The sequence below is a fragment of the Mustelus asterias genome, chromosome 6 (genome assembly GCF_964213995.1).
Source record: "Mustelus asterias chromosome 6, sMusAst1.hap1.1, whole genome shotgun sequence".
NCBI lineage: Eukaryota > Metazoa > Chordata > Chondrichthyes > Carcharhiniformes > Triakidae > Mustelus > Mustelus asterias.
In genome coordinates this window covers 458959-483710 of record NC_135806.1, presented here as the reverse complement: position 1 = coordinate 483710, position 24752 = coordinate 458959, and the positions used below count along the sequence as shown (strand labels likewise).

At 44.6% G+C, this 24752-nt stretch overlaps 1 protein-coding gene across 1 annotated transcript in view; it reads left to right on the top strand.

The window, feature by feature from the left end:
* The window catches only part of LOC144495233 (ADAMTS-like protein 1), a 425167-nt gene that overhangs the window by 135736 nt on the left and 264679 nt on the right, over positions 1–24752 (top strand). Inside the window, exon 10 of the mRNA XM_078215301.1 lies at positions 9450–9654. Within this exon, the coding sequence (XP_078071427.1) occupies positions 9450–9654 (205 nt within the window). The remainder of the gene's footprint in view (positions 1–9449; positions 9655–24752) is intronic.

Genomic DNA, 24752 nt, shown 5'->3' with positions numbered 1-24752 from the left:
CACAGAGTTTCACTGGCTGTCTTGTCTGGAGACAATACACATCTTTTTAGCCTGTCTTGATGCTCTCTCCACTCACGTTGTTTTGTTTCTTAAAGACTTGATTAGTTGTAAGTATTCGCATTCCAACCATTATTCATGTAAATTGAGTTTGTGTCTTTATATGCTCTGTTTGTGAACAGAATTCCCACTCACCTGAAGAAGGGGCTTGCAGCTCTGAAAGCTTGTGTGGCTTTTGCTACCAAATAAACCTGTTGGACTTTAACCTGGTGTTGTTAAACTTCTTACAAGGGAGGTCCCAGAGTATTGGAGAATAGCCAATGTTGTTCCTTTGTTTAAGAAGGGTAGCAAGAATAATCCAGGTAATTAAAGTCCGGTAAGCCTTACATCAGTGGTAGGGAAATTATTGGAGAGGATTCTTCGGGACAGGATTTATTCCCACTTGGAAATAAGTGGACTTATTAGTGAGAGGCAACATGGTTTTGTGAAGGGGAGGTCGTGTCTCACGAACTTGATCGCATTTTTCGAGGAAGTGACAAAGATAATTGATGAGGATAGGGCAGTGGATGTTGTCTACATGGACTTCAGTTAGGCCTTTGACAAGATCCCTCATGGCAGACTGGTGCAGAAGGTGAAGTCGCATGGGATCAGAGGTGAGCTGGCAAGGTGGATACAAAACTGGCTTGGTCAAAGAAGACAGAGGGTAGCAGTGGAAGGGTGCGTTTCTGAATGGAGGGCTGTGACAAGTGGTGTTCCTCAGGGATCAGTGCTAGGACCTTTGCTTTTTGTAATATATATAAATGATTTGGAGGAAAATGTAACTGGACTGATTAGTAAGTTTGTGGATGACACAAAGGTTGGTGGATTTGCGGATAGCGATGAGGACCATCAGAGGATACAGCAGGATATAGATCAGTTGGAGACTTGGGCGGAGAGATGGCAGATGGAGTTTAATCTGGACAAATGTGAGGGAATGCATTTTGGAAGGTCTAATACAGATAGGAAGTATACAGTAAATGGCAGAACCCTTAGGAGTATTGATAGGTAAAGGGATCTGAGTGTACAGATACACAGTGTGATAGTGCATCACACAGGTCGCTGAAAGTCGCAATGCAGGTGGAGAAGGTAGTCAAGAAGACATACGGCATGCTTGCCTTCATAGTCCGGGGCATTGAGTTTAAAAATTGGCAAGTCATGTTGACTCTTTATAGAACCTTAGTGAGGCCGCACTTGGAATATAGTGTTCAATTCTGGTCGCCACACTACCAGAAGGATGCGGAGGCTTTAGAGAGGGTACAGAAAAGATTTACCAGGATGTTGCCTGGTATGGAGGGCATTAGCTATGAGGAGAGGTTGGAGAAACTTGGTTTGTTCTCACTGGAGCGACGGGGGTTGAGGGGAGACCTGGTAGAAGTTTACAAGATTATGAGAGGCATGGACAGAGTGGATCGTCAGAAGCTTTTTCCCAGGGTGGAAGAGCCAATTACTCGGGGGCATAGGTTTTAAGGTGCGAGGGGCAAATTTTAAAAGAGATGTACGAGGCATATTTTTTACACAGAGAGTGGTGGGTGCCTGGAACTCGTTGCCGGGGGAGGCAGTGGAAGTGGATACGGTAGTGACTTTTAAGGGGCGTCTTGACAAGTACATGAATAGGATGGGAATAGAGGGATTTGGTCCCTGGAAGCATAGGGGGTTTTAGTTAAGTCGGGCAGCATGGTCGGTGCAGGCTTGGTGGGCCGAAGGGCCTGTTCCTATGCTGTAATTTTCTTTGTTCTTTGTTCTTAACTGAGGCACAGAATGTAGAGCAGGGAGGTTGTGATGGATCTGTGTAAAACACTCATTAGGCCACAACTAGAGCACTGTGTACAGTTCTGGTTCCCACGCTATAGGAAGGATATGATAGCACTTAGAGAGGGTGCAGAGGAGATTCACCAGGATGTCACCTGGGCTGGAGAGTTTCACCTATGGAGAGAGGCTGGGTTAGGCTGGGGTTACTTTCCTTAGAGCAGAGAAGGTTGGAGGGGGGACCTGATTGAGGTGTACGCAATTGAGGGACATAGGTAGGGTTGATAGGAAGACCCCTTTCCCCTTAGTAAAGGGGTCAATAAGTAGGGGGCATTGATTTAGGCTAAGGAGCAGGAGATTTAGAGGGAATTTGAGGAAAAACGTTTTTGCCCAGAGGTTGGTGGGAATCTGGAAACCACTGCCTGAAAGGGTGGTAGAGGCAGGAATCCTCACAACATTTCAGAAGCATTTAGATGAGCATTTGAAATGCAAGCCAGAATACTTTGTGTCAGTTTTCACTAGTGAGAGAGAGAGAGAGAGACGATGTGGTTACAGAAATCAGGGAGAAGGACAGTGAAATAATCAAACAAATTAACATAAGACAGAAAGGAGGTTCTAAGTTGTCTGACCGGTTTAAAAGTTGATAAATCTCCAGGGCCGAATGAAATGTATCCCAGGCTGTTGTGTGAGGTGAGGGAGGAAATAGCAGGGGCACTGGCAATAATCTTCAATCCCTCTCTGGCCACAGGAGAGCTGTGTTGTTAACCTGGTGTTGTTAAACTTCTTACACAGGAGAGCTGTCAGAGGACTGGAGGACAGCCAGTGTGGGACCATTATTCAAGAACGGAGTAAGGGATAAGCCAGGAAACTACAGGCCAGTCAGTCTAACCTCAACAGTGGAGAAACTACTGGAAGCAATTCTGGGAATCAGGATTAATCTGCATTTCGAGAGGCAGGAATTAATCAAGAACAGTCAGCATGGTTTTGTTAAGGGGAGGTCATGTCTGACCAACTGGATTGAATTTTTCAAAGAAGTGACCAGGTGTGTCGATGAGGGCAATGCATTTGATGTAGTCTACTTAGACTTCAGCAAGGCTTTTGATAAGGTCCCACATGGGAGGTAAGCACCCACGGGACCCAAGGAAATTTGTCAGGTTGGATCCAGAATTGGTTGAGTGGCAGGAAGCAGAGGGTGATGGTGGAGGAGTGATTTTCTGATTGGAAGACTGTGTCCATTGGAGTCCCGCAGGGATCAGTGTTGGGGCCCTTGCTGTTTGTGGTTCATATAAATGATTTAGACTTAAGTGCAGGAGGGTTGATCAGTAAGTTTGTGGATAATACGAAAATTGATGGAGTGGTAAATAGTGAGGAGGATAGCCTTAGATTACAGAAGGATATAGGCGGGCTGGTCAGTCATTGCCAAATGGAATTCAATCTGGCTCAGTGTGAGGTGATGCAGTTGGGCAGGACAAAAAAGGCAAGGGAATACAAGATGTACGGCAGGATCCTGGGAAGCACCGAGGATCAGAGGAAGCATGGTGTGCATGTACACCGGTCCCTTAAGGAAGCAGGATGCGATTAAGAAGGCGTATTGTATACCTGCCCTTTTTAGCCATGGCATAGTGTTTAAGAGCAGGGGGGTTATGCTGGAACAATATAAAACATTGGTTAGGCAACAGCTAGACAGTTGTGCGCAGTTCTGGAATCCACATTATAGGAGGGATTTGATAGCACTGGAAAGGGTGCAAAGGAGATTTACCAGGAAGTTGCCTAGGCTGGAGAGTTTTCATTATTCTCACCTAAACCTACTATCATAACTCTCTATTCCTTTCTCCCTCATATCCTTGTCTAGTTTTCCCTTAAACATTTCTATACTACTCACTTCAACCACTCCCAGTGGGAGGAGGTCCCACATTCTCACCACTCTCTGGGCGAATAAGTTTCTTCAGAATTCCCATTGGTTTATTGGTGACCAGTAGCTTGCTCCTGACATCATCTACCTTCATGTCATAAAATTCCATCTGACTTCCTTAATTTTAATTCAAACCTTCCTCTCCAATGAACAACTTACACAAATCAACTGCAAATTCCCTCCATAATTTTGAGAATATCAATTAAATCACCTCAGCATCCTCATTTTCTAATGAAAACTCGTTATTCTATGTTGATTCCTGAAATCAGATCATCCTCTGCTCCCTTTAAAAGTGGAACAATGACCCATTTAAAAGCTGATTATTGAATCCCTTAAGATTTGTTGGAGATGTTTTGAAAGAGGTTTTGTAGCTTTCCACATGACGTTCTGCTAAAGGTTTCAGCTGGTGAGTGACTGAGAACAAACGGCTTCCAGCCTATCCTTCTCTGAATTCTACAAAGGAGTGATTGATTTGTGTTTTTGATTAGCTGAAAAAAAGATTTTTTTTAAATGGTTGAGATTTAAAAGCTGACAAATTTGATGAGAAACCGTAAGATTTAAACTTTGGAACAGTGGCCCCAGAGAATGGAAAATCAAAGTCCAATTTTGCCTTTGCCGACAGTGTGAGCACAGAGAGGTTGCTGAGATGGAGCTCAAAACTATTTTCTATTATTTCTTTCTTCTTAGATTGAGGTGAAATCAATATCTGTAAATTACTCCAAAATCTAACAAGATCACATTTGTAGTTACAGCTGTAATGGACGCATTGGAAAATATCCATTTCATTTCACCAAGTTTGTTGAATACAAAGACTCTCCATTGTAACAAAAACAGAAAATGCTGGAAAATCTCAGCAGGTCTGACAGCATCTGTGGGGAGAGAATAGAACCAATGTTTGGAGTCCCGATGACCCTTCGTCAGAGCTCATTGTAGGATCGTATCCATTGTAGAATTGATCAAGAAGTTGCCAGTTTTGTTTGGGTTAAGTTAATGGATCTCAATTAGGTCTATGGAGTGAGTACAGCACTGCCAATGTTTGTTTGTGCCTCTGAGAAGCAAGGTCTACCTATTACAGTTTAATGTCTCATCAATGTGTATGATTGGCTAGAATCCTGTAATTTTCCTATACATAGAACATAGAACAGTACAGCACAGAACAGGCCCTTCGGCCCACGATGTTGTGCCGAGCTTTATCTGAAACCAAGATCAAGCTATCCCACTCCCTATCATCCTGGTGTGCTCCATGTGCCTATCCAATAACCGCTTAAATGTTCCTAAAGTGTCTGACTCCACTATCACTGCAGGCAGTCCATTCCACACCCCAACCACTCTCTGCGTAAAGAACCTACCTCTGATATCCTTCCTATATCTCCCACCACGAACCCTATAGTTATGCCTCCTTGTAATAGCTCCATCCACCCGAGGAAATAGTCTTTGAACATTCACTCTACCTATCCCCTTCATCATTTTATAAACCTCTATTAAGTCTCCCCTCAGCCTCCTCCGCTCCAGAGAGAACAGCCCTAGCTCCCTCAACCTTTCCTCATAAGACCTACCCTCCAAACCAGGCAGCATCCTGGTAAATCTCCTCTGCACTCTTTCCAGCGCTTCCACATCCTTCTTATAGTGAGGTGACCAGAACTGCACACAATATTCCAAATGTGGTCTCACCAAGGTCCTGTACAGTTGCAGCATAACCCCACAGCTCTTAAACTCCAACTCCCTGTTAATAAAAGCTAACACACTATAGGCCTTCTTCACAGCTCTATCCACTTGAGTGGCAACCTTTAGAGATCTGTGGATATGAGTATGTACATAAATCTTTATCACTAATACTCAGTCAAAACCCAAAGAAATTGCTTGGATTAATATCGCACATATGGACCGAATGGCTTCCTTCTGAAACAAAAGTTTCAGAGTTTGATTTGATCGCCAACAATTTAATTTAATAATTATGAAAGCGGCAAGGTAATATTTCATATTTCATTTGAAATCATGATATTAGCAATCTAACAAGGGCCGGGACTTTCTGCACTGGTTTGAGTTTGCCGGGTTTGGCAGTGGGGAATCCCGAGAAGGCCAAGTCGGGTTTGTGTCAGTGTAAAAACTTGCCACAATCATCCCCCTCCCCCATCAGTGATGGTCACATTACCCACCCAGCAACATCAGCAACCTCATTATAATATATTTGCATCTTATTATCGGGTCCATATGCCGGAATCATCTCCACCCCCGCGCCTCTCACCCCACCTCCCGTTAAATAATCCATCCACGGTGGCGTGAAGCCAGAACAGATATCTGTGTGGGTTTCCTCCGGGTGCTCCGGTTTCCTCCCACATTCCAAAGATCTGCAGGTTCGGTTGATTGGTCATGCTGAATTCCCCCTTCGCATCCAGGAGATTAACAGGGTAAATAGCTGGGATTACGGGGATAGGGCCTGGGTGGGATTGTTGTTGGTGCAGGCTCAATGTGCCAAATAGCCGCCTCCTGCACTGTAGGGATTCTATGATTCTAGGTCCCACTGAGGTGTGTGTCTCTATGCTGGTGCAGGGGCTAGAAGCATAAGACCATAAGACCATAAGACATAGGAGTGGAAGTAAGACCATTCGGCCCATCGAGTCCACTCCACCATTCAATCATGGTTGATTTCAACTCCATTTACCCGCTCTCTCCCCATAGCCCTTAATTCCTCGAGAAATCAAGAATTTATCCATTTCTGTCTTGAAGACGCTCAACGTCTCGGCCTCCACAGCCCTCTGTGGCAATGAATTCCACAGACCTACCACTCTCTGGCTGAAGAAATTTCTCCTCATCTCTGTTCTAAAGTGACTCCCTTTTATTCTAAGGCTGTGCCCCCGCGTCCTAGTCTCCCCTGCTAATGGAAACAACTTCCCTACGTCCATCCTATCTAAGCCGTTCATTATCTTGTAAGTTTCTATTAGATCTCCCCTCAACCTCCTAAACTCCAATGAATATAATCCCACGATCCTCAGACGTTCATCGTATGTGAGGCCTACCATTCCTGGGATCATCCGTGTGAATCTCCGCTGGACCCGCTCCAGTGCCAGTATGTCCTTCCTGAGGTGTGGGGCCCAAAATTGCTCACAGTACTCCAAATGGGGCCTAACCAGTGCTTTATAAAGCCTCAGAAGTACATCCCTGCTTTTGTATTCCAAGCCTCTTGAGATAAATGACAACATTACATTTGCTTTCTTAATTACGGACTCAACCTGCAAGTTTACCTTTAGAGAATCCTGGACTAGGACTCCCAAGTCCCTTTGCACTTTAGCATTATGAATTTTGTCACCGTTTAGAAAATAGTCCATGCCTCTATTCTTTTTTCCAAAGTGCAAGACCTCGCACTTGCCCACGTTGAATTTCATCAGCCACTTCTTGGACCACTCTCCTAAACTGTCTAAATCTTTCTGCAGCCTCCCCACCTCCTCAATACTACCTGCCCCTCCACCTATCTTTGTATCATCGGCAAACTTGGCCAGAATGCCCCCAGTCCCGTCATCTAGATCGTTAATATATAAAGAGAACAGCTGTGGCCCCAACACTGAACCCTGCGGGACACCACTTGTCACCGGTTGCCATTCTGAGAAAGAACCTTTTATCCCAACTCTCTGCCTTCTGTCTGACAGCCAATCGTCAATCCATGTTAGTACCTTGCCTCGAATACCATGGGCCCTTATTTTACTCAGCAGTCTCCCGTGAGGCACCTTGTCAAAGGCCTTTTGGAAGTCAAGATAGATAACATCCATTGGCTCTCCTTGGTCTAACCTATTTGTTATCTCTTCAAAGAACTCTAACAGCAAGGACCTGTCTGGTGGATTCCCTGGGATGCTCCTCGGATGTGCCTTTGAAAGAAAGGAGAGGTCATTATTGTGTGGCAGGGGCTTGGGAAACGGGAGGCCTGGCTCCCAACATTGCTGTCTGATGGATGATGCAGTGCTGAATCCTCACTTAGTTTATTGCCGCAGACCTCACCAACAGCACAGGAGAGGCTGACACCCTCCCTGGCCAGCTGGATAGTTCGCTCCTCTTAAATTGGTGAGGACTTTTAGCCCAGGCACCTCGCTGCCTACCTGGAATCTCTCCTCTTGTTATGAGCCAGGTTGCTCTGCATAAAGTCAGATGGAGAGAGTGTCAGCAAGACCTGTACCAGGGCAGATGATAAGGCATGTGTGGATGGTGAATGCGAGCAGTGAGGTGATGAGGTTAAGACCCACAGGGGAGATGAAGCTGTGTGTGGGAGAGCGAGTGGAGGTGTCCCTTGAGCTGGCAGCGAGTGAGATCCCTGTGGATGTGTGCTGGGTGTGAGTATGTGAGTTGAGAGTGATGTGAAGAGTGACTGACCTTGGCAGAATGGAGGAGATCATTCATCCTCTTTCTGCCCTCGATTTTTCTTCTCTTCTGCAGGGAGTTGGCACTGACCACCGCTGCCACCGTGTCCCATGTTGGGTTCGACGCCTTGCTGGCAGGTTTTCTTCCTGTGAGCGGGTTGAGGATATCATGTTGACCTCGACTGCATCCAGGAGCCTCTCCAGGGAGGGGTCTGAGAACCTGGGTGCGGATCTCTTTCAGCCATCACTTCACCGGGAAGTGATGGCTGAAAGAGATTGCCATTGGTGGACTCAACGCCACTTTCCCACCCACCATTGACCTTTAGGGGAAATTGTGCCCCATGTGCTGGGTTCCCAGGTTGTTAGTAAGACCGAGACACTAGACCTATTGCTCCAGTCACTAAATAACACAGGACACACACAGACAGAAACACCTCATCACACAATACACACACACAACTCTCCACAAACTGCTATCATTCCTCATCCTCACTAACACTTCTACACGGCCTCTCAGACACGTCCCTCTCCCTGCAGAATGGAACAATTTAACATTTTCATGGAATGTATCTTTAAATGATCTCCCTAAGTAATTCTTCCTGTAATATTGCTTTACTATCTGTAGCAAAAATCATTTAGTCGTTTGCTGCAGTAAGAGTTGCAGCATCTGGAAAGTTAGTTTCCTACTCTTAGATACGACAATGAAATTAACCTCTGAGAAACCGCTCCGAGCACGTGAGAAAATGGAAAAACAAGACCAGAAAAAGTTAGGAATGTGCAGTAGGTCATTCAACATCTGAGAAAAATAGGTCCGTGTTTTAAGTGTGACGCTACATTAGCCTCTTCTGAATGCTTTGGAAGGTTCCAACCAAAATAATCTATTTTAACCTGTTATGTACTTCCAGCAAATTCTGGCTTTGTTTTAAGTTTCCAGCATTTAAAGGTCAAACATTTTACCTTCTGGAAATTAAACTTTTTTAACTGTTTTGCAAACTTGAATATTTCTGTAAGGAGAGACAAACTACTGAAGCTTTTTATCTTGCACGCATCAGAACAAATGCAAGAATACCAAAATTTCAAGCCATCACAGCAATTTATACTACCAGAGAAAAGGTTGACTTTCCAACCAATCAGCACCTCTTTTCCCTGCAGTATCAATTATTATCCTTGTTTAAAATTTGGCATTCTTGCATTTGTCCTGATGAATACAAGATGGAAAACTTCTGTATTATGTCTCTCTTTTAAGCAATTTTGCAAACTCTAATGCCACACTGCTTTATGTATCAGAGACAACGTGGTGCATGTCCCTCACACCTCAGGAAAAGAACTGTGCTACTTGTATTGTATAATATTGAGAGTTACCTGGAGCTGCTGTGTGCCAGACACTGATTGTTGTTCTGTGTTATCAGATGGGACAGTAGTCCCTGGACTGCCTGCTCCAGCTCGTGTGGCGGAGGTTCTCAGCTCCGCACTGTCTCCTGTGTGGAGGAAGATATTAACGGACAAGTCAACAGCGTGGAGGAGTGGAAGTGCATGTACATACAGAAATTTCCTGTCGTGCAGCCCTGTAACCTCTTTGACTGCCCAAAATGGTTGGCTCAGGAATGGTCTCCCGTAAGGAACTCTTTTATCTGATGATCTTGGGTTACACTGTCTCAGGTCCACTGAGATTCCAATAAGTAAAGTGAGCAGTGTGCGTAAATATAGCAAAACTTCACAATTAATTACATCATGCATGACAACATTTACAAAAAACTACATTCAACTTAGACAGGTTTCTTGGAGAATGTATCTCCTTTTCTATGGAGATTATTCTGTGTTATTTATAGTTTTATTTCATGAATTGATGAGATGTGAGCATCACTGACAAGGGCAGAACTAAATGCCCTAAATAAAGCGGTAATACCCACACATGTGGTGTAGCTACATCCACAGTGCTGTTGGGCAGGCGGTGAAGTTTCAGGATTTTAACCCAGTGACAGTGAAGGAACAGCAATATATTTCCAAGCCAGGATGGTGACTTGCAGGTGGCTATGTTCCCATGCAACTGCTGCCCTTGTCTTTCTAGGTGGTAGAGGTCATAAGTTTGGAAGTTGCTATCGAAGGAGACTTGCTGAGTTGTTACAGTGCATCTTGTAGATGGTACACACTGCTGTCTCTGTGCATCAGTGGTGGAGGGAATGAATGTTAAAGGTAGTGGATGTGGTGCCAGTCAAGCGGGTTACTTTGTCATGGATGATGTTGAGCTTGAGTGTTGTTGGAGCTGCACCCATCCAGGCAAGTGGGGAGTATTCCATCACACTCCTGACTTGTACCTTGTAGATGGTGGACAGGCTTTTGGGAGTCGGGAGGTGAGTTACTCACAGCAGTATTCCCAGCCTCTGACCTGCTCTTGTAGCCACTGTGTTTATATGATTAATCCAGCTGACAGAATCCACTTGACATTATTCCTCATCCCAGGCTAGAATCCCAGCAGTAACATGCCTGAACAAACTGATCAGGTTAATCACTTTCTGACTTTTCTTCCCAAGGGTCATTATGCTGCATTATCTCATTCAGAAAAGAGGAACCTTACTCCAAAATCGGGTTTTGTTCAGATTCAGAGAGATATACACCCATATAAATGAGTTTACCCAAGATGCACAGAGTTCCCTGACATCTCTTTGTGATACAGTAGTGGTTTTGCAGCAGACAGCCCTCTCTCTGAAACTATTAATTGCAAAACTCAATGTTAAACATTATACACATGAACTGAAAATGCAAAAGGAACAGTGAGGCTTCTGGGCTGATAGATGATAAATTATTTTTTTTACCTCTTTCCTGTCTTCCCTGTTCGGTGGAAAATTCACCCAGGAAACTTTGGCTCATTACCTCAGTATTTTCTGGTGGGTTACAATTAAACTATTGGATTCAATATAAATCCGACTAAGGCTAGTCCAGTTCAGTTTCTGGTCAAAGGTAACCTCCAGAATGTAGATCTTGGCGGATTCAGCAATGGTAATGTCATTGAAAGTCAAAGGGAGATCTTGGATTCTCTCTTGTTGGCGATGTTCATTGCCTGGCACTTGTGTGGCGCAAAATGTTACCTGTCACTTATCAGCCCAAATCTGGATATTGTCCAGGTCTTGCTGCATATGGATATGGATTGCTTCAGTATCTTAAGAGTTGCGAATGGCGTTAAACATTGTGCAGTAATCAGCGAACATCCTCGCTTCTGACCTTCTGGTGGGAGGAAGGTTATTGATGAAGCAACTGAAGATGGTTGGTCCAAGGACACTACCCTGAGGAACTCCTGGAATGATGCCCCGAGAATGAGATGATTGATGTCCAACAACCACAACCATCTTCCTTTGCTTTAGCTATGCCTCCAATCACTGGAGAGTTTTCCTCCGTATTCTCATTGGCTCGAGTTTTGCTAGGTCTCCTTGATGCTATATTCAGTCAAATGCTGTCGTGATGCCAAAGACAGTCACTCTCCCCTCACCTCTAGAGTTCAGCTCTTTTGTCCATGTTTAAACCAAGGCTGTAATGAGCTCAGGAGCTGAGTGACCCTGGCAGAACCCAAACTGAGCATCAGTGAACAGGTTATTGCTGAGTGAGTGCCATTTGATAGCATTGTCGGTGGCTTCTTCCAGCACATTGCTGATATTGGAGGTAGTTGGTTGGGTTGGATTTATTATGCTTTTTGTGGATAGCACATACCTGGGCTGTTTTCCATATTGCCGGGTCAATGTCAGTGTTGTAGCTGTACTGGAACAACTTGGCTTGTGAAGTGGCTAGTTTTGGAGCACAATTCTTCAGTATTATTACTGGAATATTGTCAGGGACTATTGCCTTTGCAGTATCCAGGGCTTTCAGCTATTTATTGATATCAGGTGGAGTGAATCAAATTGGCTGGAGACTGGCATCTGAGATGCTGGGGACCTCCGGAGGAGGCCGAGATGGATCATCTACTCAGCACTTCTGGCTGAAGTTTGCTGCAAATGCTTCAGTCTTGCCTTTTGACCTGCTGTGCTGGGTTTCCCCATCAATGAGGGTGAGAGAGTTGTGGAGCCTCCTCCACCAGTTAGTAGTTTAATTGTTCCTGACTGGATGTGGCAGGACTGCAGAGCTTTGATCTGATCCATTGGTTGTGGAATCGCTTAGCTCTGTCTATTACTTGATGCTTATGGTGTTTGGCAGGCAAGTAGTCCTGTGTTGCAGCCTTACCAAGTTGACACCTCATTATTAAATATGTCTGCTGTTGCCTCTGGCATGCCCCCCCCCCCCCCCCCCCCTGCACTCTTCATAGAATCAGGGTTGATCTCCTGGCTTGGTGGGAATGGTAGAGTGGAGATTATGCTGGGTCATGAGTTTACAGATTGTGGTTGGAATACAGTTCTGCTGCTGCTGATGATGGCCCACAGTGCCACATGTGTATCTCAGTAGCTAGATCAGTTTAAACCGATTTAACATTATACCATAAGGAACAGGAACAGAAGTAGGCCATTCAGCCCGTTGAGCCTGCTCCTCCATTCCTCACATCCACTTTCCTGCCCTTTCCCCTTAATCCCCGATTCCCTTACTGATCCAATATCTTTCTATCTCTGCCATAAATATACACCAGGACTCTGCCCCCACAGCTCTCTGTGGCAAGGAGATCCAAAGACTCAACAACCCTCAGAGAAGAAATTCCGCCTCATCTCTGTCTTAAATTGGTGCCCCTTTATTCTGAGACTGTGCCCTCTGGTCCTAGACTCTCCCATGAAGGGAAACATCCTCTCAGCATTTACCCTGTCAAAGCTCCTTAAGAATCCTATATGTTTCAATAAGATGCCTCTCATTCTTCTAAATTCCAATGAGTCCCGGCCTGTTTAACCTTTCCCCATAAGACAATCCCTCCTTACCAGAAATCATCCTAGTGAACGTTCTCCAATCAAATAATATCTTTCCTTAAATAAAGTGACCAAAACTGCTCACAGTTCCAGATGTGGTCTCTCCAGTACCTTGTACAGTTGCAGCAAGACTTCCCTCCTCTTATACTCCAACCCCCTTGAAATAAGGGCCAACATTCCATTGGTCATCCTGATTACCTGCTGTCTGTGCACAAGTCCCCCCCAAATCCCTTTGTGTTGCAGCTTTCTGCAGTTTTTTTCTCCACTTTAATAATACACTGTTCTTTTGCCAAAAAGAACAACTTCACATTTTCCCACATTATACTCCATTTGCCAACTTTCTGCCCACTTAACCAATCAATACCTCTTGGTAAGCTGTTGGTATCCCTCTCACGACTTGCCTTTCCATCTATTTTTGTGTCATTTGCAAATTTAGCTACAGGACATTTGCTTCCTTCCTCCAAGTCATTAATATATATTGTAAACAGTTGCAATCCCAGCACTGATCCCTGTGGAACCCCACTGGTTACAGGTCACCAACCTGAAAAAGAACCACTTATTTCCACTCGCTGTTTCCTGTCTATTAGCCAACTCTCTCTCCACGCCAATATACTGCCTCCAACACCATGGGCTTTTATGATTTTACCTTTTGTGAGGTACCTTGTTGAAAGCCTTCTGGAAGTCCAAATGCAACACATCTACTGGTTCCTCTCTATTCACTCTGGTTGAGACTTTCTCAAATAAGTAATAAATTAGTCAGACACGAGTTCCCTTTCATGAAGCCATGCTGACTTTGCTTGATTAGATTATAATTTTCCAAATGTACTGCTATTACTTCCTTAACTGATTCCAATTTTTTTTGAACAATAGATGTTAGGCTAATTAGCTTATAGTTACCTGCTTTTTGCCTCCCTCCCTTTTTGAATAGGGGTGTCACATTGGCAGTTTTCCAATCCTCTGGTACTTCTCCAGAATCCAAGGATTTTTGGAAAATTACAACCAATGCATCCACTATCTCTGTAGCTGCTTTTTTTAGGATCCTAAGATGCAAGCCATCAGGACCAGGGGACTTATCAACCTACAGCTCCATTAGTTTGTCTAATATTACCTCTCTAGTGATGTTAATTCCTCCCCTGTACAGTATTAATGGGGTGTTTGAAATATCTTCCACCATAAAGGCTGATGCAAAATATCTGTTAAACTCCTGTGCCCTTTCCTTCTTCCCCATAACTATCTCCCCAGATTCATTTTCGAAGGGCCCTATGTTCACTTTGATCTCTTTCTTCCTTTTTATATAATTAAAGAAGCTTTTATCTTCAGTTTTTATATTCCTCACTAATTCAGCCTTGTGGTTTATTTTCTCTCTCTTTCTTATTCTTTTTGTCCTCTTCTGCCGGATTCTGAATTTATCCCAGTCTTCGGGGTTGTCACTGACCCTCTTTACATGCTTTTTCTTTCAACTTGATACTCTCCTTAGCTTCTTTGATTAGCCTTGGTTGGTTCATCCCTCTCTTAGAATCGTTCCCCCTGACTGGGATATAATTTTGCTGAGAGTCACGAATTGTCTCCTTAAATGCCTGCCACTGCTCGCTGACTGTCTTTCCTGCTAATCTCTCCGTCCAACTCACTTTAGCGAATTCAATCCTCATCTCATTGTCATTTCCTTTATTTAAGTTAAACACAGTTGTTTCCAACCCAAGTTTCTCACTCTCAAACTGAATATTAAATTCTATCATGTTATGATCACTACTTCCTAGGGGATCTTTTACTCTGAGGTCATTTATAATACCTGCCTCATTATCCATTACCAGATCCATGATAGCCTGTTCCCTGGTTGGCTCCATGACATATTGCTCTAGGAAACTAACCCCAATGCACTTTATGAATTCATTATCGTAGCTACCCTTTCCAACTTGATTAACCCAATCAACATGAAGACTAAAGTCACCCATAATTATTGCTCTATTCATTTTTATATGTTCCTATTGCTTGTTGAATTATACCCTTTCATACAGTGTGGCTACTGTTTGGGGGTTTATACATTATTCCTATCAATCTCTTCCCCTTCTGTTTTTGTGCCTCCACCCAAAGGGACTCGACATCATCCGAGCCTCGATCATCTCTCACTACTGACCCCATTTCATCCTTTGGGGCTGTGTGTAATTAGCTGGCGGTGTGTAATTAGATGGCGGTGTGTAATTAGATGGCAGCGCGTGTAATTAGCTGGCAGTGCATGTAATTAGATGGAGGTGCGTGTTATTAGCTGGCAGTGCGTGTAATTAGATGGAGCTGTGTGTAATTAGATGGAGGTGCGTGTAATTAGATGGAGGTGTGTGTAATTAGATGGCGGTGTGTGTAATTAGATGGAGGTGTGTGTAATTAGATGGCGGTGCGTGTAGTTAGATGGCGGTGTGTGTAATTGGATGGCAGTGCGTGTAATTAGATGGAGGTGCACGTAATTACATGGCAGTGCGTGTAATTAGATGGCAGTGCGTGTAATTAGATGGAAGTGCGTGTAATTAGATGGAGGTGCATCTAATTAGATGGCGGTGCTTGTAATTAGATGGCGGTGTGTGTAATTAGATGGAGGTGCGTGTAATTAGATGGAGGTGTGTATAATTAGATGGAGGTGGGTGTAATTAGATGGAGGTGCATCTAATTAGATGGAGGTGTGTGTAATTAGATGGAGGTGTGTGTAATTAGATGGAGGTGTGTGTAATTAGATGGAGGTGCGTGTTATTAGATGGAGGTGCGTGTAATTAGATGGCAGTGTGTGTAATTAGATGGAGGTGCATCTAATTAGATGGAAGTGCGTGTAATTAGATGGCACTGTGTGTAATTAGATGGCAGTGCGTGTAATTAGATGGAGGTGCGTGTAATTAGCTCGCAGTGCATCTAATTAGATGGAGGTGCGTGTAATTAGCTCGCAGTGCATCGAATTAGATGGAGGTGTGTGTAATTAGATGGAGGTGCGTGTAATTAGATGGCGGTGCGTGTAATTAGATGGAGATGCGTGTAATTAGAAGGAGGTATGTGTAATTAGATGGAGGTGCATGTAATTAGATGGAGGTGCGTGTAATTAGATGGAGGTGCATGTAATTAGTTGGCGGTGCGTGTAATTAGATGGAGGTGCATCTAATTAGATGGCAGTGCGTGTAATTAGATGGAGGTGTGTGTAATTAGATGGAGGTGCGTGTAATTAGATGGAGGTGCGTGTAATTAGATGGAGGTGCATGTAATTAGATGGAGGTGCGTGTAATTAGATGGCGGTGTGTGTAATTAGATGGCAGTGCGTGTAATTAGATGGAGGTATGTGTAATTAGATGGAGGTGCATGTAATTAGATGGCGGTGCGTCTAATTAGATGGCGGTGCGTGTAACTAGATGGCAGTGCGTGTAATTAGATGGAGGTGCGTGTAATTAGATGGCGGTGTGTGTAATTAGATGGTGGTGTGTGTAATTAGATGGAGGTGCATGTAATTAGAAGGAGGTGTGTGTAATTAGATGGCAGTGCGTGTAATTAAGATGGCGGTGCGTGTAATTAGATGGCGGTGTGTGTAATTAGATGGAGGTGTGTGTAATTAGATGGAGGTGCGTGTAATTGGAAGGAGGTATGTGTAATTAGATGGAGGTGCATGTAATTAGATGGAGGTGCGTGTAATTAGATGGAGGTGCATGTAATTAGTTGGCGGTGCGTGTAATTAGATGGAGGTGCATCTAATTAGATGGCAGTGCGTGTAATTAGATGGAGGTGTGTGTAATTAGATGGAGGTGCGTGTAATTAGATGGAGGTGCGTGTAATTAGATGGAGGTGCATGTAATTAGAAGGAGGTGTGTGTAATTAGATGGCAGTGCGTGTAATTAAGATGGCGGTGCGTGTAATTAGATGGCGGTGTGTGTAATTAGATGGAGGTGTGTGTAATTAGATGGAGGTGCGTGTAATTAGATGGCGGTGTGTGTAATTAGATGGAGGTGCGTGTAGTTAGATGGAGCTGTGTGTAATTAGATAGAGGTGTGCGTAATTAGATGGCAGTGCGTGTAATTAGATGGAGGTGCATCTAATTAGATGGCAGTGCGTGTAATTCGATGGAGGTGTGTGTAATTAGATGGCGGTGTGTGTAATTAGATGGCAGTGCGTGTAATTAAGATGGCGGTGCATGTAATTAGATGGCGGTGTGTGTAATTAGATGGCAGTGCGTGTAATTAGATGGAGGTGCGTGTAATTAGATGGCGGTGTGTGTAATTAGATGGAGGTGCGTGTAATTAGATGGAGGTGTGTGTAATTAGATGGCGATGTGTGTAATTAGAAGGAGGTGTGTGTAATTAGATGGCAGTGCGTGTAATTAAGATGGCGGTGAGTGTAATTAGATGGCGGTGTGTGTAATTAGATGGCAGTGTGTGTAATTAGATGGAGGTGCGTGTAATTAGATGGCGGTGTGTGTAATTAGATGGTGGTGCATGTAGTTAGATGGAGGTGTGTGTAATTAGATAGAGGTGTGCGTAATTAGATGGCAGTGCGTGTAATTAGATGGAGGTGCATCTAATTAGATGGCAGTGCGTGTAATTAGATGGAGGTGTGTGCAATTAGATGGCGGTGTGTGTAATTAGATGGCAGTGCGTGTAATTAAGATGGCGGAGCGTGTAATTAGATGGCGGTGTGTGTAATTAAATGGCAGCGTGTGTAATTAGATGGAGGTGCGTGTAATTAGATGGAGGTGTGTGTAATTAGATGGCAGTGCGTGTAATTAGATGGCGGTGTGTGTAATTAGATGGAGGTGCGTGTAATTAGATGGAGGTGCATGTAATTAGATGGAGGTGCGTGTAATTAGATGGAGGTGCGTGTAATTAGATGGCGGTTCGTGTAATTAGATGGAGGTGCGTGTAATTAGATGGAGGTGCGTGTAATTAGATGGAGGTGCATATAACTAGATGGCGGTGCTTGTAATTAGATGGAGGTGCATCTAATTAGATGGCAGTGTATATCATTAGATGGAGGGGTGTGTAATTAGATGGAGGTGCGTGTAATTAGATGGAGGTGCGTGTAATTAGATGGAGGTGTGAGTAATTAGATGGTGGTGTGTGTAACTAGATGGCGGTGTGTGTAATTAGATGGAGGGGTGTGCAATTAGATGGCAGTGCGTGTAATTAGATGGAGGTGTGTGTAATTAGCTGGCGGTGCGTGTAACTAGATGGCGGTGTGTGTAATTAGATGGCAGTGCGTGTAATTAGATGGCGGTGCATGTAACTAGATGGCGGTGTGTGTAATTAGATGGCAGTGCGTGTAATTAAGATGGCGGTGCATGTAATTGGATGGCGGTGTGTGTAATTAGATGGAGGTGCGTGTAGTTAGATGGCGGTGTGTGTAATTAGATGGCGGTGCGTGTAATTAGATGGAGGTGTGTGTAATTAGATGGCGGTGTGTGTAATTAGATGGCGGTGTGTGTAATTAGATGGCAGTGCGTGTAATTAAGATGGCGGTGCATGTAATTGGATGGCGGTGTGTGTAATTAGATGGAGGTGCGTGTAGTTAGATGGCGGTGTGTGTAATTAGATGGCGGTGCGTGTAATTAGATGGAGGTGTGTGTAATTAGATGGCAGTGCGTGTAATTAAGATGGCAGCGCGTGTAATTAGATGGCGGTGTGTGTAATTAGATGGAGGTGCGTGTAGTTAGATGGCGGTGTGTGTAATTAGATGGCGGTGCGTGTAATTAGATGGCGGTGCGTGTAATTAGATGGCAGTGCGTGTAATTAAGATGGCAGCGCGTGTAATTAGATGGCGGTGCGTGTAATTAGATGGCAGTGCGTGTAATTAAGATGGCGGTGCATGTAATTGGATGGCGGTGTGTGTAATTAGATGGCGGTGTGTGTAATTAGATGGAGGTGTGTGTAGTTAGATGGTGGTGTGTGTAATTAGATGGAGGGGTGTGCAATTAGATGGCAGTGCGTGTAATTAGATGGAGGTGTGTGTAATTAGCTGGCGGTGCGTGTAACTAGATGGCGGTGCATGTAACTAGATGGCAGTGCGTGTAATTAGATGGCGGTGTGTGTAACTAGATGGCGGTGTGTGTAATTAGATGGCAGTGCGTGTAATTAAGATGGCGGTGCGTGTAATTAGATGGCGGTGTGTGTAATTAGATGGAGGTGTGTGTAGTTAGATGGCGGTGTGTGTAATTAGATGGAGGTGCGTGTAGTTAGATGGAGCTGTGTGTAATTAGATAGAGGTGTGCGTAATTAGATGGCAGTGCGTGTAATTAGATGGAGGTGCATCTAATTAGATGGCAGTGCGTGTAATTAGATGGAGGTGTGTGTAATTAGATGGCGGTGTGTGTAATTAGATGGCAGTGCGTGTAATTAAGATGGCGGTGCATGTAATTAGATGGCGGTGTGTGTAATTAGATGGCAGTGCATGTAATTAGATGGAGGTGCGTGTAATTAGATGGCGGTGTGTGTAATTAGATGGCAGTGCGTGTAATTAAGATGGCGGTGCATGTAATTAGATGGCGGTGTGTGTAATTAGATGGCAGTGCGTGTAATTAGATGGAGGTGCGTGTAATTAGATGGCGGTGTGTGTAATTAGATGGAGGTGCGTGTAATTAGATGGAGGTGTGTGTAATTAGATGGCGATGTGTGTAATTAGAAGGAGGTGTGTGTAATTAGATGGCAGTGCGTGTAATTAAGATGGCGGTGCGTGTAATTAGATGGCGGTGTGTGTAATTAGATGGCAGTGTGTGTAATTAGATGGAGGTGCGTGTAATTAGATGGCGGTGTGTGTAATTAGATGGAGGTGCGTGTAGTTAGATGGAGGTGTGTGTAATTAGATAGAGGTGTGCGTAATTAGATGGCAGTACGTGTAATTAGATGGAGGTGCATCTAATTAGATGGCAGTGCGTGTAATTAGATGGAGGTGTGTGCAATTAGATGGCGGTGTGTGTAATTAGATGGCAGTGCGTGTAATTATGATGGCGGTGCGTGTAATTAGATGGCGGTGTGTGTAATTAAATGGCGGCGTGTGTAATTAGATGGAGGTGCGTGTAATTAGATGGAGGTGTGTGTAATTAGATGGCAGTGCGTGTAATTAGATGGCGGTGTGTGTAATTAGATGGAGGTGCGTGTAATTAGATGGAGGTGCATGTAATTAGATGGAGGTGCGTGTAATTAGATGGCGGTTCGTGTAATTAGATGGAGGTGCGTGTAATTAGATGGAGGTGCGTGTAATTAGATGGAGGTGCATGTAACTAGATGGCGGTGCTTGTAATTAGATGGAGGTGCGTGTAATTAGATGGAGGTGTGAGTAATTAGATGGTGGTGTGTGCAATTAGATGGCGGTGCGTGTAACTAGATGGTGGTGCGTGTAATTAGATGGCAGTGCGTGTAATTAGATGGCGGTGCATGTAACTAGATGGCGGTGTGTGTAATTAGATGGCAGTGCATGTAATTAAGATGGCGGTGTGTGTAATTAGATGGAGGTGCGTGTAACTAGATGGCAGTGCGTGTAATTAAGATGGCAGCGCGTGTAATTAGATGGCAGTGCGTGTAATTAAGATGGCGGTGCATGTAATTGGATGGCGGTGTGTGTTATTAGATGACGGTGTGTGTAATTAGATGGAGGTGTGTGTAATTAGATGGAGGTGTGTGTAGTTAGATGGAGGTGTGTGTAATTAGATGGAGGTGTGTGTAATTAGATGGCAGTGCGTGTAATCATAGAAATCATAGAAACCCTACAGTGCAGAAGGAGGCCATTCGGCCCATCGAGTCTGCACCGACCACAATCCCACACAGGCCCTACCCCCACATATTTACCCGCTAATCCCTCTAACCTACACATCCCAGGACTCTAATGGGCAATTTTTAACCTGGCCAATCAACCTAACCCGCACATCTTTGGACTGTGGGAGGAAACCGGAGCACCCGGAGGAAACCCACGCAGACACGAGGAGAATGTGCAAACTCCACAGAGACAGTGACCTGAGCCGGGAATCGAACCCGGGACCCTGGAGCTGTGAAGCAGCAGTGCTAACCACTGTGCTACCGTGCCGCCCTAAATTAGATGGAAGTGTATCTAATTAGATGGCAGTGCATCTAATTAGATGGCAGTGCGTGTAATTAGATGGAGGTGTGTGTAATTAGATGGCGGTGTGTGTAATTAGATGGCAGTGTGTGTAAATAAGATGGCGGTGCGTGTAATTAGATGGCAGTGCGTGTAATTATGATGGCAGCGCGTGTAATTAGATGGCGGTGTGTGTAATTAGATGGCAGTGCGTGTAATTATGATGGCAGCGCGTGTAATTAGATGGCGGTGTGTGTAATTAGATGGAGGTGCGTGTAATTAGATGGAGGTGCGTGTAATTAGATGGCGGTGCGTGTAATTAGATGGCAGTGCGTGTAATTATGATGGCAGCGCGTGTAATTAGATAGCGGTGTGTGTAATTAGATGGAGGTGCGTGTAATTAGATGGAGGTGCGTGTAATTAGATGGCGGTGCGTGTAATTAGATGGCAGTGGGTGTAATTAAGATGGCGGCGCGTGTAATTAGATGGAGGTGTGTGTAATTAGATGGCGGTGCGTGTAATTAGATGGAGGTGTGTGTAATTAGATGGAGCTGTGTGTAATTAGATGGAGGTGCGTGTAATTAGATGGAGGTGTGTGTAATCAGATGGCGGTGTGTGTAATTAGATGGCGGGGCGTGTAATTAGATGGCGGTGCGTGTAATTAGATGGAGGTGCGTGTAATTAGATGGCGGTGTGTGTAATTAGATGGCGGTGTGTGTAATTAGATGGAGGTGCGTGTAATTAGATGGAGGTGTGTGTAATTAGATGGAGGTGTGTGTAATTAGATGGCAGTGCGTGTAATCTTAGAAATCATAGAAACCCTACAGTACAGAAAGAGGCCATTCGGCCCATCGAGTCTGCACCGACCACAATCCCACCCAGGCCTTCCCCCCACATATTTACCCGCTAATCCCTCTAACCTACACATCCCAGGACTCTAATGGGCAATTTTTAACCTAGCCAATCAACCTAACCCACACATCTTTGGACTGTGGGAGGAAACCGGAGCACCCGGAGGAAACCCATGCAGACACGAGGAGAATGTGCAAACTCCACACAGACAGTGACCCGAGCCGGGAATCGAACCCGGGACCCTGGAGCTGTGAAGCAGCAGTGCTAACCACTGTGCTACCGTGCCGCCCTAAATTAGATGGAGGTGCATCTAATTAGATGGCAGTGCGTGTAATTAAGATGGCGGTGCGTGTAATTAGATGGCGGTGTGTGTAATTAGATGGCGGTGTGTGTAATTGGATGGAGTTGCGTGTAATTAGATGGAGGTGTGTGTAATTAGATGGCGGTGTGTGTAATTAGATGAAGGTGTGTGTAATTAGACGGCAGTGCGTGTAATAAGATGGTAGTGCGTGTAATTATGATGGCGGTGTGCGTAATTAGATGGAGGTGCATCTAATTAGATGGCAGTGCGTGTAATTAAGATGGCGGTGCGTGTAATTTGATGGCGGTGTGTGTAATTAGATGGCGGTGTGTGTAATTAGATGGAGTTGCGTGTAATTAGATGGAGGTGTGTGTAATTAGATGGCGGTGTGTGTAATTAGATGAAGGTGTGTGTAATTAGATGGCAGTGCGTGTAATTAGATGGTAGTGCGTGTAATTATGATGGCAGCGCGTGTAATTAGATGGCGGTGTGCGTAATTAGATGGAGGTGCGTGTAATTAGATGGCGATGTGTGTAATTAGAAGGAGGTGTGTGTAATTAGATGGCAGTGCGTGTAATTAAGATGGCGGTGCGTGTAATTAGATGGCGGCGTGTGTAATTAGATGGAGGTGCGTGTAGTTAGATGGAGCTGTGTGTAATTAGATAGAGGTGTGCGTAATTAGATGGCAGTGCGTGTAATTAGATGGAGGTGCTTCTAATTAGATGGCAGTGCGTGTAATTAGATGGAGGTGTGTGCAATTAGATGGCGGTGCGTGTAATTAGATGGCAGAGCGTGTAATTAAGATGGCGGTGCGTGTAATTAGATGGCGGTGTGTGTAATTAAATGGCGGCGTGTGTAATTAGATGGAGGTGCGTGTAATTAGATGGAGGTGTGTGTAATTAGATGGCAGTGCGTGTAATTAGATGGCGGTGTGTGTAATTAGATGGAGGTGCGTGTAATTAGATGGAGGTGCATGTAATTAGATGGAGGTGCGTATAATTAGATGGAGGTGCGTGTAATTAGATGGCGGTGCGTGTAATTAGATGGAGGTGCGTGTAATTAGATGGAGGTGCATGTAACTAGATGGCGGTGCTTGTAATTAGATGGAGGTGCATCTAATTAGATGGCAGTGCGTATCATTAGATGGAGGGGTGTGTAATTAGATGGAGGTGCGTGTAATTAGATGGAGGTGCGTGTAATTAGATGGAGGTGTGAGTAATTAGATGGTGGTGTGTGCAATTAGATGGCAGTGCGTGTAATTAGATGGTGGTGTGTGTAATTAGATGGCAGTGCGTGTAATTAGATGGCGGTGCATGTAACTAGATGGCGGTGTGTGTAATTAGATGGCAGTGCGTGTAATTAAGATGGCGGTGCATGTAATTGGATGGCGGTGTGTGTAACTAGATGGCGGTGTGTGTAATTAGATGGCAGTGCGTGTAATTAGATGGCGGTGCATGTAACTAGATGGCGGTGTGTGTAATTAGATGGCAGTGCGTGTAATTAAGATGGCGGTGCATGTAATTGGATGGCGGTGTGTGTAATTAGATGGAGGTGCGTGTAGTTAGATGGAGGTGCGTGTAATTAGATGGAGGTGTGTGTTATTAGATGACGGTGTGTGTAATTAGATGGCAGTGCGTGTAATTAAGATGGCAGCGCGTGTAATTAGATGGCGGTGTGTGTAGTTAGATGGAGGTGTGTGTAATTAGATGGAGGTGTGTGTAGTTAGATGGAGGTGTGTGTAATTAGATGGAGGTGTGTGTAATTAGATGGCAGTGCGTGTAATCATAGAAATCATAGAAACCCTACAGTGCAGAAGGAGGCCATTCGGCCCATCGAGTCTGCACCGACCACAATCCCACCCAGGCCCTCCCCCCACATATTTACCCGCTAATCCCTCTAACCTACACATCCCAGGACTCTAATGGGCAATTTTTAACCTGGCCAATCAACCTAACCCGCACATCTTTGGACTGTGGGAGGAAACCGGAGCACCCGGAGGAAACCCACGCAGACACGAGGAGAATGTGCAAACTCCACAGAGACAGTGACCTGAGCCGGGAATCGAACCCGGGACCCTGGAGCTGTGAAGCAGCAGTGCTAACCACTGTGCTACCGTGCCGCCCTAAATTAGATGGAAGTGTATCTAATTAGATGGCAGTGCATCTAATTAGATGGCAGTGCGTGTAATTAGATGGAGGTGTGTGTAATTAGATGGCGGTGTGTGTAATTAGATGGCAGTGTGTGTAATTAAGATGGCGGTGCGTGTAATTAGATGGAGGTGTGTGTAATTAGATGGCGGTGCGTGTAATTAGATGGCAGTGCGTGTAATTATGATGGCAGCGCGTGTAATTAGATGGCGGTGTGTGTAATTAGATGGAGGTGCGTGTAATTAGATGGAGGTGCGTGTAATTAGATGGCGGTGCGTGTAATTAGATGGCAGTGCGTGTAATTAAGATGGCGGCGCGTGTAATTAGATAGCGGTGTGTGTAATTAGATGGAGGTGTGTGTAATTAGATGGCGGTGTGTGTAATTAGATGGAGGTGTGTGTAATTAGATGGAGCTGTGTGTAATTAGATGGAGGTGCGTGTAATTAGATGGAGGTGTGTGTAATTAGATGGCGGTGTGTGTAATTAGATGGC